This window comes from Rhipicephalus microplus, chromosome 1 (assembly GCF_043290135.1).
Source record: "Rhipicephalus microplus isolate Deutch F79 chromosome 1, USDA_Rmic, whole genome shotgun sequence".
In the NCBI taxonomy this organism is placed as follows: Eukaryota; Metazoa; Arthropoda; class Arachnida; order Ixodida; family Ixodidae; genus Rhipicephalus; species Rhipicephalus microplus.
Window position 1 is genome coordinate 212,451,337 of NC_134700.1, and position 15,409 is coordinate 212,466,745.

Below are 15,409 nucleotides of genomic sequence, written 5' to 3' on the forward strand. Positions count from 1 at the left end.
AAATTAGTTTGTTAAGTCTGAAACTTCATAAAATAATTGAAAATTCTATCGCAGAGACCAACAAAAACTACCACATCAGTATAGTTGCCTTTAACTATCACCTGTATGCTTAAAAAGTGCGGGAATGGGAGTTAATGCACGCATACGCCATCAGCACTTCACCTGTGCACTTTTGCAATCTGCTGGAACTGACACGAACCCCGGAAATAAATGTATGCTTAAAAAGTGCGGGAATGGGAGTTAATGCACGCATACGCCATCAGCACTTCACCTGTGCACTTTTGCAATCTGCTGGAACTGACACGAACCCCGGAAATAAATGTGCAGTCTGCCATTTTGTGCACTTTCTATTTCCAGTTTTGCAAGAGCCAAAAACGAGATCACCTCTGCCACATCGTTTGTGCCACCCCTACACTGTCATTCAAGGCGCCTTAAATTTGAAAAAAGACTTCTTTTTTATGCATCTTTTTTCCCGGAATGCTTCATTGAATCATATTTGGCAGTGAAGTTTGTTTCGTTATTTCGAGTTCGTAAAAGCATCAAGCCTATGGGCTACTGTGGGGTAATCTAACTTTCTTCGTAAAATTTAGTTTCAACTGACAATGATGAAAAAGGAAAAGGCAGTGAACAAGTGCTCATGTGTGTCTCCTTTTTTGTTTTACTTTCTTGATGTAACTTCAAATATGGATACATCTTCAGTGTGCCTATCACTATTGTTCATATTTATTGGTACTCATTATTGTTCAGAGAATAATGGTACTTATGTTAGTATTGACAATAAAAATTCAGACAGTTAAAGGCCTATAGTAGTTTACTCGGTATAATTTCCATAGTACCTATTTGTGCTTTCATATACTTAAAAAAAAAATCATTTTTAGTAGCGTAGATAGACTTGAGAGCTTGTGTTGTAGTAGATATACACTCAAATCTCATTATAACGAAGTTGCATCTTACACGAAAGTAAGTTTTCTGTATCAGAAAACTTGTTATAGACGTTTATTCCTAACACAATATCTACTGCAAGAATATTTTATGTTTAATTTGTTATAACCAATATTTCATTATATCTGGGTTCAATTTATCGAGGTTTGAGGGTAAAAGTCAATGGTGAAATAATGTAATGACATGCTGCATAGCTCCACTTGTATATTAGAAGAAAGAGTGAGGGTGTTTGTTTGGAAGCTCACTATTACTATTAAAACACACTACTAGAAACATATATGATTATATTTCAATGACCACTATTCTAGCCTACCGAAGCTTTTACTCTCCACAGTTTCACTGCCTGTCCCAGCCGATGTGGAAGGAGCACACTGTATGCTAGTGTCATATCTTAGGATCAACAATAAAGTTATATGAACTAACCGATTTCATTGTTTTTGTGACGAAAAAGGCTGTCAGCCATTGACGTGGGCCTGCTGAATCATAGTTTCATTCACTGTCACACAGGCAGAATCTCTTCATTAACAAAAGTTCTCGTGTTTCTGCATAGGTCGTCCCGTGAGAGCTACGTTTGGGAGCTTTGCTGCTGGTCTAGCTGAAGGGGCCGCTGGCCTTCCCTCATTGGCTAGCCTCATGGGCAGTCCAGCACCGTGGGGGGTTCCCCCATTTATTGGCCTCCCAGGCGACCCTGCACTTATGGGAGTCGTCTCTAGCTACAGTCAGGTAGGAAAAGCATTATATATATATATATATATATATATATATATATATATATATATATATATATATATATATATATATATATATATATATATATATATATACACACACACACACACATAAAAAAGTGCCTTCACAATTTTGTTTCTACCAAATACATAAATGTCATTCACTGGGGGTTTTTGCATGGCTAGTTGATAAAAGGCACCTTACTGTGCTGGTTTGAATATGGATGACAACACCGGTGAAACTAGTTTGTTTGTATTTATTAGTGTTGGCCTTTGTGTGGAAACTGAAGCAGTGAACAGATGGATGAGTACTACGGTGCCTGTTTTTTGTTTTCATGTACATTATTTTTGTTTAAGGCTCTCAGTTTCCTTTGTTCTTACCCCCCCCCCCCCCCCCCAACAATGCTGAACTGACTTCTTTGGATTGGAGCACTACTGTGAAATCGGTGTGTTAGTGCTGTTCTACAGCAACAATCGATTGCTTGCTTAATAGGTGCGTCCTTTTATTAGGCATGACTGATTTTTTCACTAACATGTGTGCGGAGTATTAAACCACACAAATTTTTTTTATCACTTGGTGCATTTAGATATCCCAGCTTTTCACTGTGTGGCAGTGCCAAGCAGTTGGTACTATTTTTGGTGTCATTTATCAAGCTGCCAGCCACAGTGATAATACAGCCTTGCAATCAGATCATGTAGTCCTGTTTTACTGTTCGTTGTACAGTTGAATGCAGCGGGAGTGAACCAGTTTACGACCACATAGTGAAGCAATTAACTTCCTTGCAGTGCCCACAGTTCAGTTTTCTAGGTCCACCACCGGATATTGGACCTGGCATACTTCCAGCCAGCATTCTCAGTCCAAATGCACCCTTGAAGGAATTGCTGAGGTTTCCAAACTGTGTCCTGTACCCACCAAAGCCCAGTAAGTGTTCAACCCTCTGTGCTAGAAGAATAATTTGTACTCCTTGAAAGTCAACGAAACCCTTCTACATTTAGGTAGCAGCATAGTGAAGAAACAGGTGCTTCTCTTCTGGATGAACTAAAAAAGTAATCTATATATTGCACTTTTACTTTGCTTATTTACCTGGCTTATTAATGGCTTATTTGAATGGTTATTTCAGAACTTTCCAGAAGTACTTTGGCAGTGGTTCATGACAGCAACTAAGGTTCACAGCAAACACGAGTGAGATGGAATAGCATATAGTAAAGCAGAAACAAATAATATTTGAACAATATTTTCTTGTAACACAGCTTTGAAGCAATATTGCACTACTATAGCACTCTGAGTGCCATGATACAACCATTTGATTGTGTACACTAAAATAGACATTGCAATGATTTTATAGAGGCTTTAACTTTATTTCTTTGCAACCGTTATACTGAATGTGGACTGAGATACTAATACACATTGCGTATACAGTGTATCAAAGATACTACTCACCTCCACTTCGATCCACCGCTTACCACTGTATTTGTTCTGCAAAATGCGCACCTGAAGAATCTGTAAATAGTAACTGTTCACGTGCAACACCAGCGAGCTGTGCCTCTCCTCATCTGATTTATTAAAAAGGAATCTGAAGAGTTGGCCTTATGGTTTCAAAGATAGCCAACTACAATGCCAATGTGAGGACAAAAACACTCTCATTTCGATTTTCTACGTGCATCATAGATGCTGCAATGCACGGCAAGAAATGTAGTGTAGATGCGTGTCGACAACGGCTAGTTTAAAAGCTTGAAATTCCAAAACAATGACATCTCCCTACGCTCTCGAAATGTCGACCCTTAAAAAATTTCTGGGGAGAACACTGAATGCATTTGACTGCATATTCACAAGTGCGATACATTAAGTGCCTTTCCACTGCTGGCACGTGCAGATATGCCACCACCAGCCACAAGAGAGCGACCCCCAGGCTGTCGCACGGTGTTTGTGGGTGGCCTGCCCGAGAGCTCCACAGAGGAACTGGTTCGAGAGGTGTTCCAGCACTGTGGCACCATCACCACCGTTCGCATGAGCAAGAAGAACTTTTGCCACATCCGCTTCGAGACCGAAGAGCAAGTGGATCGAGCCATTGCACTCTCAGGTCAGTCCAATTTGAATTGGGCTTTGGCCAACGTAATGCCTAATGTTAGAGACTACCCTCCACGAATTGCCAAATTAATGTCTGAGCTTGTTGTCAAAGTTTTGTATTGCAACATAAATGAAACAGGACGTCATTTAGTACCATTAGTATGTTTGGACCTTCGTAACTGAACAGTCACTTGAATTACTGGAGTGCAGTAAAAAAAAATTATTTCGGGTGTTCTATCGATAAAAATGAATTAAGTTTTGTTTCAAAAGAACTATGTACTTAAAATGTCCGATTTCCCGAAATTTCATTAAGCCAGCGCAGCCATAGTAAGAAAATGTACTTTGAAATCCAGAAGGTCTCCTTGACATTGAAATCCAGAAGGCCTCCTTGACATACTGTTGTCGGGGTTTAGGTATAAAATTCAGGCTAACTGAAATTAAAGCTTTATTTTTTATAGGATTATTGACCTTTGTATATTGTATGATTATGAATCTATGGCTGCAAAAATTACCTTCAGTAGACTCTTCAAGAAGAACTTTGACAGCCTAAACTATCAACCAACTGTTTCTGTTTTGTGCTCCTTTAAATCAGCACTTCAATGCATGACAGTTGTGAGAATCAAAACTGGCCTGCCGCCTTTGCGCGGGCTTTGCCGCCTCTTTCTGTGCTCTCATGTCTTGACATGACCCCTCTCCTCCGGGGTTTGCCACGCTGGGGGAGCGGGGAGTGACATAATAACCCCTCTCACCCAGTAGCAAATGTCAACTGTGGCGCCGCGCGGGAATTCTCTCGTGACATTTCAAGTGTACGCGTCAAGAGCGAGAGAGAACCTCTCTGAGGTGACATGGGGTGAGCACGCATTTTTTTTCCATCCGTCGGCTCCCTTTGTTTGGGGCTTGTTGGACTTCGCCAACGGCGTTTCGACGCTCACTTTTTGTTGCCCCTTGCGAAAACTAGGACGAAGAGCGGTGCGGTGTCCTAGGGCGTGGTCAGACTACGCCAACCTGTATCCCTCCGAAGCCAACAGGAGCGCACTTTTGCCCTCGCTCGAGCGACCGGGCCCTTTGTCCCGGTGTCACCGTAAATCACTTTTGCCTACGGAGAGGTGCTTGCGGCATTCCTGTGTAGTACTTTTCGCCCGTAGCATGGATAAGCCCATTTGCTTTCCCACCATGCCTTTTGCAACGGGCTGTACTGCATTTTGTTGTCACCACACACAATAAAGTGTTGCGACCTTGAGCAGTACTGTGTTCTTGCCACGGCGACGGTTTACGTGTGCCCTGCGGCTCGCTAAGATGGGACCCAAGCTAGTGGCTGTACTTCTTTGGGATACGTGTACACTACACTGGTGCCCAACGTGTACACTACACATTGAGCACATCACATCAGGCTTATACAGTCAGCATTGGGGTATTTGATTAGTGGCTGAAAAGGTGAAGTCTACCATTCACTTCATTTGTGTTCATAATAGCAGAATGAAGAAAACAAATAATGTTTGCATGTTGCACATTGTTTTTGACACCGAAATTACTGCGTGCTTGTTTCTCTGGCCCAGGATATAGGATGAAAATCCGAGACCAAGAGGAGGCCAGCCACACAGGTCGACTGCACGTAGACTTTGCACAGGCACGAGATGACCAGTATGAGTGGGAGTGCCGCCAGCGAGCCTTGCAGCGTGAACAGCGACACCGCGAGCGGCTGGACCGTGAGCGACTGCGGCCGCCTTCCCCGCCACCTGTCGTCCACTATTCTGACCACGAGGCCCAACAGCTCACCGAGCGGCTTAAAGGTAGATGACTGTAGCACACTTCTGCCTTTATGATGGAGAATGTGTGTCCATGTTTGTGAACCTATCTGTCTTTTTTCTCTCAAATTCACCTGTTTTGTTTGGCATTAGAATGTTTACTAAGGTAGCATGAGACTTGAAGCGCTATAGTCTGTGTGAGCACCATGTAGTAGGTCTCTTAGTAAAATGGCAACTATGTAGCTTTAGTGATAAGCTTTCGACTGATACAACATTACTTGGTTTATGCTCGTCAGCAACGCTGCTATATGACTAAAAAACCAATGATAGAAGAATATCCCACCAACGTCCTAATGTTGTAATTAGAGCCACATCCGTTTCCACTACGTAGCACTGATTTAGTCACTGCTATTGTGGTGCCAACAGAGTCTACACATGTGGAAGCCATCCTTGTGAGGGCTCGGTTACATTGGTGCTGAACTGCACGTCACCCAAGGACGCTAAATTAGGTATTGATAGAGTCCTGACTGCAGCTTGTTGTCATCACGCAAACTTTGCAATCATGCCAAGATAATATCGATTGGCCTTCAGAAAACAAAATCAGATAAACGTAAAATGCAGTACCATGTTTGTAATGCTATTATATATTTGTACTCCTGTGTTCTGATGACCATTAGCAAAAATTGCCTTTAAGCTCCTCAAGAGACAACCGTGTAAGTGCCTATGGCACGTACACGGTCACTACGTGCTTTTAATATTCAATAATAATAATTGTGAAAGTTTCACGCTCCAAAACGACAATGTGGCTGGGAGGGATGCCGTAGTGGAATGCTGTGGAAATTTTGCCCGTCTGGGGCTTTTTTAACAGCAAAGGTGCTCTAGCTCCATGTAAAATGTTGTGACCCAAAGTTATCGTTATCACGAACCAGCATTCGCTCCCTTCATCCTCAAGGCTCGCTGAACATGTGCACCGATTTGTCTGGTGCATAGCAAGGGGGAAGCACCGAGCACAGGAGAGATGTCAGGGAGAGGAAGAGGGCGAAGAATGGAAGAGAAAGAAACAGAGAGACAGAAAGAAATAGGTACAAAAAAAAAGAAAATCTTGGCAAAGGAAAATTTCTCATGAAACAGTGGTATTTGAACCCGCTTATCCACAATCCGAAGGCGAGGGTCTTATCTACTCGACTATAATATAGTGTAGCAAGGTGGTAAAAAAAGATAAGTGTTGTGAGGAAGAGAGATGATAGTGTGAGGACGAAAGGAGGAGGGGAGAGAGTAAAGCATAGCATACAAAGAATTATGAAGACAGAAATAGAAGGAAAGAAATGCAGAAAGATTAAGAAAGGAAGAAAGAAGTATAGAGAAGATAGAATGAAAGAGGAAGCAAGCGAGAAACAGAGGGTGAGACAAAGATAGGAAAGAGAAAACGAAAGACGGATAGAGACAAAAAGGAAAACAGAGATAAGAGAGAAAAAGAAAGAGAGGGGGAAAGGAAAATTAAAGAGAAACAAAGAAGGCCGCCCGGCTATATAGAGAAATAAAGATCTATAAAAAAATGGGTTGGAGAGCAAACGTCCATGGACCCGTGCTTCGCTGTGCCAAGCTTTGTGCGACGTAGTGCAAGCTTCCCAGATTTTTTTGACACGAACCAAAATATATGCACCCGAGCATCTAGCATTTCACCTCCTTCAAAATAAAGCTGCAGCAGCCGGGATTTGATTTTGTGACCTTCATTATACCACCCCAGCGGGTAGTTTCAACATGTAAAAGATTTTTTTTGCATGACGTTGTAAACAGCCTTTTGTATTGCAGGGGACGAAACCTTCCAAAAGGCAGTGCAAGTGCTGACAGTGTGGTTGGACCGTGGTGAGTGCAGCAAGCGCAACGCAGGTCAGTTCTACTCGATGCTGCAGACAGCCAACGGTCACATCCGCCGCCTTCTCCAAGAGAAGAAGGACCACCAGGAGGCACTCGACAAAGCTCGTGTCCTTTTCGCCCAAAGACTCCAAGGGATACTTGTCCAACGTGAGTTATGCAATAACTGCTCACTTTTCGTTCCTATATTACTAGTGTCCACTCGTCAAAAGCGGGCTGTAAACTTAGGGAAACAGTGTATAGAGTTCTTTGAGATTTCAGTACTTCCTTGCTTACTCATTAACTTTATGCAGTGATGATATTTTGCAGCTTTATTTGTGTATAACAGCGGTTTTAGCAGCTATAACCGTCATAGCCAACCCAGCATATGCAGCAGGTACCTATCTTTAGCATGCGTTAGAATGTCCTCACTAGTATTTTATGTAAAGCCTTGCGATGTTGTTTAAATCACACAGCATTTCGTTTAGTAGCATCCACAGTTTTGCAGCCTTAGTTATTTTTTCTTGAAATTTGTTGCACAATTTACTTGCCTTATATTTGGAAAATGGTTTGGTTATTAAGAGGTGTAAAGAGCATGTAGTGTACTACCGTATTTAGTCGCAGAATTTGTGCACTTGCGAATTTGGGACACAAAGAAGGGGGGGGGGGGTACAAATTACGCGGGGATTTTGCGAGCGCATATGAAATATTGTGCCACAGTCCTAACGTGCACAGTATATACATTTTAAAAAAAGGAGAAATATATTGGAGCAAGAACGAAGTGTACTTGTTAATTTTTAAAGATGTAGCACATACTTTACCAGTCAGATCCGGTCACGTGCGGTCTGGCAAGAATCACCATTTGCGAAGTTCAATTAAGAATCATCGTCGTGCCCGCTGCCGCGGCCCTCTCAAAGAGCATCGCTTTTGGTTCCATCGAATGCATTCGAACGCCCCATTTTCTTGAAGCTCTTTCAACAATGCGGGGAGAAACTGGGTCCCATGTCACGGCGATACCGGAAGAACTAAGCATCTGCACATAATTGAAGAGACCTCTTTCAATGGCAGGAAAGTTGCATTGGCAAGCGCGCACTCGTCTGCTTTCTCACGTACCGATCGCACCGATCGTCACGATGAAGTACGTCTCCTTGAACTGCTTTGTGGCGGCTCACCTCCTATGTTCTTCGGCAAAATTTACAGCAGCGAGCTGCAATATTGCCGTATATATATAATTACTGTAGTACATCGCAAGGGAACCGTCAAAACGCATTGGCGGGATGGCGAAACTTAAACTTCCAGTATCAACCAAGCATGCGTTGCAGCACGGATGCAGAGAATGAGTGGAACGGATGGCGTGACAGACCCTCGCACGCCTCCGATGCAGAAAGTCGTTCATGCAGTCTCGCCATTATCGCGGTGATAGAGATTGGGAGATAGGGGAAGGCAAATGCGCATGCAGTTCCAGCGACCCGTCAACAGGTTTAAGTTCGGGTGCAGTATTCTAAGGACCCTAGTTCTGGGGAAATCCTCAGAAAAAGGGACTTCGCACTCGCAGCCTATTTGACTGTGCTCGTGTGCTTGGCGAAACGCGCACCTGGCCTAAGCATCGAAATGTCCAAAGGTGCACGCGCCGGCAAGCTAGTCGGGGAGCGCGAAATACCAGTAAATATTTCTTTCTGGAAAGCTGGCATAATATTAGGGGTGTGCAAATTATGCAAGGGCGCAAATTATGCACGTAAATACGGTATTCATATCCGACTGACAGCACTCGTGCAAGCGGTGCATCGCGCGAAAAGCTCCAACATGGTCTTGTTTTTTTCAGGCTCAGATGTTTTGCGCTTAGCATAGTAGTGAAGTGTAGACACATTGTGTGACACATTAAATACACTACACTGGCAGTGTATAACTTAGATAAAGATGACAAATTTCATAGACCTTGCCTATGAAATAGCACTTACTTGATTTTAATGGGTACACTAATGTCAACTCCATTCATAAACATGTATTTTTCTTGTTTGCTTTTTTATAATGAGTTTCAGAGCAGGTGCACTGCTTGAGACTGGAAGGCTGCTGCACTAGCAGTTTAATGCAGTGCATTTCAAAGCATCCAACAAAACTCTTTGGCTGCATACCTTACACGCTCATATTAGACTTGCTTAGAAATTCTGAGGCAGGGTGGAGATACATTTATTTTTAGCATTTTGTTGATATCGGGTAATATTTGAAACAGCACATGTCAGTTAAACCATGATAGATCCCGTAACATCTACTGCCTTGAAGAGAAAATAGTAACACTGAGAGCCCCGCCGGGAATGTTGCTCTGTGTTGGATAGCAACACGGGCGCGTCACAGTTTTCTAAATTACTACTTCGACATAATTGCTTGCTGCAGCTTTTTAAATGTTCCACATAAAACATGAAAGTGTCAATGACAAGTGTTCACCAAATATACTGCAAAATGAAATTTCTGTGCAAAGTTTCTGGGGCTAACAAGCTATCAATGTAAAATAACTTCCTGATGTGGTTTTAATAATGCAAGTTAGTTGGGGTGGGCAGGTGAGGCCATTGGTGTGTGGAGCGTTTCAGTGCGTTTGGGTGTGGCGTAGCGTAGGCTGTCTACATAAATTGAAAATGTAATTTCTGCCTTGTTCCTGGGAGGATATAATTTGAGCTCATCACCTTTTATCTGGCTTTTAATGTTCATTATGTAAATATTAGAGAAGGCAGTGGCAGATATCGTTTTACTTTAAGGCTTCTCAACAGGCACCATTTAGGTCTGTGTTATCTTGATGACTGTAATTTTCAAGCGTTGCTGGCAGGAGCAAGATTTGTTGGCAGGAGCAAGATTATGGGAGAGTCCTCAAAAATGCACAAGTGCAAATAGACTTTTCGCTAAAATTCTCTTACTTTTTCGTGAAAAACTAGCATACTCGTGTGCTTTTTCTAATAAGAGCCATGTGCCACATTCAGTCAGCTCTGGCATGTGCCTTTTCTTAAGAGAAAGGGAGCTGGGACTAAGTTGCTAATGAAACTGAAAACGAAGTCTGGGTTTCAAATTACAAATCGTGCTTGTCTATTTTGCAATTCATATAGATAGGACAATGGTAAGCATGTTACATATGACAGGCACATGTTGTGATACTCTGGAAGAAACATTTTCTTGCTCGTAATAAAAAGTTGATCCAACAAAATTACCCCCACATTCTACGTATGACAAGTTTGATAAAAGGTTTTTACAGTGATGTTGCACCAACTGCCACACTCTCATCTTCAATCGGCGGAACTTCTATAACTGCTACATTGCATCAAAATGGTTTATGTATGTTTTGACAGCATATCAAACTATAATGAGGGCACACTTGCCAGTGTGCTTTAGACAGGCATGCACTGATGAGCTTCTAGAATAGTTTGGTCGCACTCCTTTGTGTTGGTAACGAGAGGTAAGAGTAAGCTATTGCAAGTTTCTAGTAGCACCATGCAATGTCGCTGCATGAGCTACGTTGCACGAGTTCACCTCTGTTCCGCAAAATATGTAAGTATTGTATGTAAATGGACACTGAAGTTCATGAGCATGGCGGCTCAGTTTCGTCGGCACCTGCAGCTGTTGCAAGGTAAGTGCAGAAAACCAGTGCATTGTCATCGCAGTGAGGCTCCCTAATATGTAGTTCTTGAACAAGATGACATGCTTGGAGTATTACGCATTGCCAACTCAATAAACAATGTGTGCACTTCTGGGCATAAAAGGCATGCAATCAAGTACAATCTGCATCAAATAAAAGTGCGCCATTTTCTTTAGAATAGATGTGTGCCGCTGGAGAGTTCACACATAGCACATGTTTGTTACACATGATTGCACATGTTCATTATGCAGCGCAGTTTACAAGGAATGAAATGCCCCTTATGTCAGCTGTAAGCCACATATGCTGCTGCTGGTGTTTTGTAACTTTCAGTGACTGCTTAATGTTTTCAGTTAATGAAAGAGTTGAAGAATTAGAACTAGGTGTAAATGTGCTGGGCCAGCACAACGGTCGATTAGTTTTCGTGGTCCCTCTACAGTAAGCCCCCCAACAGAAGGCCAATGCATCTTATTATAGGTGTTGTGATTAATTATTTATTTAAACATAACAACAGTGAAATAGCTGTTGCTCAAACTGCAGCCACAATATGGATAGCATATCACTTGTTCAGCAATGAAATGGCACTCATTGCTGGAGGCACTTTCTTTACAATATTACTTAAAAAATGTAGCAAATACTTACCTAAACAAATGTCGAGAGGTAGGTCCAGAATGTAAGGCTGCCAAGGGACCTTCTGTTGGTAGGCCATAGAGCAAATAATAAGATAATATTGATGACAGCTAGTATTAAAAAAAAAAAAAGAACACGTGACGTACGCAGGTATAGTTGCAAAACAAAAATGAATCATGCAGAATCGCTCTATCATACAAAATCATAATATAGATGATGCAAATTAAACAAGAATAACACATAATATGAGCGTTATAGAACAGTGAGCAATGAAGCTTTGTAGAACTGAACAACATTATAGAGTATGAGTTATGTCTGAAAGACAATGCACAGCACAACTTAAAGTTTACTACCTGCACTATTACACTCATTGTGTCATTTATTATAGTAGTTTAGCTCAGAATACGCTTGCGGTTGGGGCAGTGCTACTGATTGTTGCTGTGCCGCCAAGTAATGGAAAAAGAGCTGTTGTGAACTAAGCGACATGACCCAAAAGCTGCTCGAAGACCACTGACTTCATTGCTGGTTTTACTGAGAAGGCCAGTAAACAACCCACAGGTGCAAAAATTGTTGTAACGAAAAAATGTGCACTTTTACTTCATGAAGATGCTGCCGCCAGAATTTCGTGAATAGGTGCTATATTAAGGAAGTTACAGGGGCTAGAAAATCGCGTTAGGCTGGTTTCAAATTTTCGCGCAGCCTCGCCACCGTTCTCCTTCAGAGGGAAGGGAAGGAGTGGCCCATCATCGGCGAACTCGATCAGTCGCAACGCGCTTCCGCTTGCTGCGATGCCTGGTTGTTTACTGTTTACCCGGTGCGGGTGCCTCTCCGCAGCCCAGTCGCTCAATTTGCAGCCGACAACGATTTGTAGCCAAACTGCGTTCCAGAACCTCGACATGAAGTTGGCCCGAATTTTCTGGAGTTAGATTTTTTGGGAGATTTGGGAGCAGACTGTCGCGCCATTTGGGAGCAGCAACACAAAACACAAATAATGCGCTTAATGGCTGGTGTGCTGATCAACAGGTGGCGTGACAATCTGCTCACTCCCAAAAACTGGGCCAGTGAAGTGTCCCGATTTTGACACATGGTGCCTATGGGGAGTTTCGCAACTCGTATGATTGAATAGCTCTGTCGTAGCTGTGCATGGGAACAGGAACGGTCCTTGACTTGACCACTGTTTGTTGAGACCTGGTTTAGACCAATCGAAGAGCTGCGTGCTGCGTCACGTCGCCGATCGCCCAGTTGTCGTCACTGGGCGTGCAAGGAGCATTGGTCAGGCATAGGAAAGGAGCGCGGGATTGTTTTTCGAAATGAAGGCTCTGCGTAGCGCGCAGCGCTGTAATATTCAGAACACGTGATCGCTGCGGTCTACTCAACGAATTGCCAGGCTTGTTAGGGGGGGTGTAAAAAAAAAAGTCGGATCCTGATGACTGGTCCTTTGAACTTGAAATTGCAATATGATTGTCTTTATATTGTTAAGGGGAGACACGGGTATGGGAGGCCGAAAATTTTCCGAAAAACCGATTTTTTGAAGTATTTTTTTTTCATAATCATTAAGGTCGAGGGAAGCTGTTTCTAAAATATTATAGCCCTGTAATGCGTATTTGTTGAGTTATTGGGTCACAAAGTCAGTTTGATGACCATTTTCGCTTCCGAAACCACCTCAAAAACGGTCGTATTCAACGCCGCAGCGCGCGAGAACCGCACCAAGTAGCGCGGATTTTAAAGACGCATTTTTCTATTATCTGTTCCTAGCAGAAGAACGTTTTTCATCTAGCAACAACGCAGCTATTGCGCATAAAGAAAAACTGAATACTCGCACATCATTGGTGCGTTTTTGTCACGTGGGGCAGTTCCCGGTTTTCCTATTGGACGCGAAGGGATTCGTCTGCTAGACAGCGGCGTGCAAGCCGCCATTTTGCGTAGGGGCCTAACAACGGCTGTGCATTCGGTGCAATGGCAGGCAGTCATCGGAAGTTCCGGAGTGCTCATGCGTTCGGAAAAAGGCGAAAACGGCGTCCGAGAGCCCGCACCTTATCACCAGCGAGACCTTCTGCCGCCGAGAACTCGGAAGAAGAGCAGGCTGTGCCAGCGCTATCACCACCGCGGCACCCGCGATCGCGGACGCGATAGCCGCGTCCCAAGATCACAAGAGAGCTGTGCGCGTCGACACTCCCCTGGTTTCTGACGCTGAAAAAGTGGCCATCGAGTGTCGTGCGAGCGATGTTCTGCAAGATCTTTCATCGAAGTCTGCCACAAAACGCAAGCGGTCTTTTTTTCGAGACTCGAATGGAGCCGCAACGCCTGGTACGCCGTTCACCGTTGTTAGCTTAGAGTTGGTCAACGAACTTTTTCAGTATATGAAGTGCGGTGTGTGTGGCGGGCCTGGCAGAATCTCCAAGGAAGACCGCGAATATGGCATAGCCGCGAAACTTGTTCTCACATGTGACGAGTGCGGTAAACTGAGGACCGTATGGAGCTCGCCGAGAGCAGGGGGGACGCAGCGCACAGCCCCTTCGAAATTAACGTGCTCGCGGTTCGTGCGGCAATGAGCACAGGAAACAGGCAAACTGCGCTCAACGATATTTTTTCCGCCCTAAATATTTCACGGAGAGGCCTGCACACCAAGACATACCAGGATTATGTGAAATTGAAAATTAACCCTGTTGCGCAGAAGGCTGCCGCGCGCGTTATTGACGACTGCGCGAGCACCGTGAAAACGGTGTATTCCGAACTCAACTATGGAAATCCTGGAAATATCGCCGTTTCCTTTGATGGGACTTGGCTGACCAGGGGCCACTCATCCCATATTTGTGTAGGGACCGTGATTGAACTATTCACACGTTATGTGCTCGACTTGGTCGTCCTATCAAACTTTTGTTTGGGCTGCCAGCTAGGGCCGAAGGAGGACAACCCAAGGTATGCCGTGTGGCTAGCTGGTCACACTTGCCAAAAGAATACCTCTGGTAAGCCAGGACAAATGGAGGTGGAAGCAGCACAAATTTTATTTGGCCGCTCATTGGAGAGACATGGGCTACACAACCATGTTGTGTGATGGAGACAGCCGGCCTTCAACAGTCTGCAGGAGGCACAGGTATATGGCTTGGTGCCAATAGAAAAAGAGGACTGTGTCAACCATGTGCATAAGCGCATCGGCACAGCACTTCGAAACCTCCTGCAAAAACAAAGAGCCGAAGGAAAGCCAAGCCTTGGCGGCAAGGGCAAACTGACAGGCGAGCTGGTCACAAAGCTCACGTCATATTATGGATGGGCTTTACAAAGCAACCAAGGAAGCATTGAGGCCATGAATAATGCTGTCTGGGCAACCTTTTATCACGTAGCATCTACTGATGCAAGCCCTCAGCACTCTCACTGCCCAACTGGTGAAGAGTCATGGTGCAAGTACAACAAGGCTGTTGCCAAGCAGGAGACTCCTCCGAATCATCGCTGCAACCTGCCGGAGTATGTGGTTGATGCCTTGCGGCCTATTTACTCGCGTCTCTCTGACAAGAAATTGCTGGAGCGTTGTCAGCGAGGCAAAACACAGAACCCAAACGAGAGCCTGTACTCCGTCATCTGGTCGCTCGTGTCCAAAAACAAACACGCGTCGCTTTTCACCGTTGAAGCTGCTGTGGCCGAAGCTGTCGCAAGGTTCAACGCTGGCAAAGGGAGAGCAGATAGCGCCATATTGAAGGAGCTGCACCTGCAGCAGAGTGTTGTGGCCGCTGAAAGATGCTCAGAAAAGGACAGTCGCCGACTAGTGGCATCGGAGAAGAAGAATGAGCATGCTGAAAACTTCAAGCATGCCATGAAAAGAAAGCGCACC

General features: G+C 44.0%; 1 protein-coding gene across 2 annotated transcripts in view; it reads left to right on the forward strand.

The window, feature by feature from the left end:
• The window catches only part of LOC142806173 (ecto-NOX disulfide-thiol exchanger 2), a 44,617-nt gene that overhangs the window by 2,550 nt on the left and 26,658 nt on the right, over positions 1-15,409 (forward strand). The window contains exons 3-7 of one of the 2 annotated variants that reach the window (XM_075891245.1): positions 1,493-1,665; positions 2,457-2,592; positions 3,545-3,751; positions 5,295-5,528; positions 7,296-7,508. In XM_075891245.1, coding sequence (XP_075747360.1) covers positions 1,493-1,665; positions 2,457-2,592; positions 3,545-3,751; positions 5,295-5,528; positions 7,296-7,508 — 963 coding nt within the window. The remainder of the gene's footprint in view (positions 1-1,492; positions 1,666-2,456; positions 2,593-3,544; positions 3,752-5,294; positions 5,529-7,295; positions 7,509-15,409) is intronic. The other variant, XM_075891246.1, reaches the window with a different exon arrangement.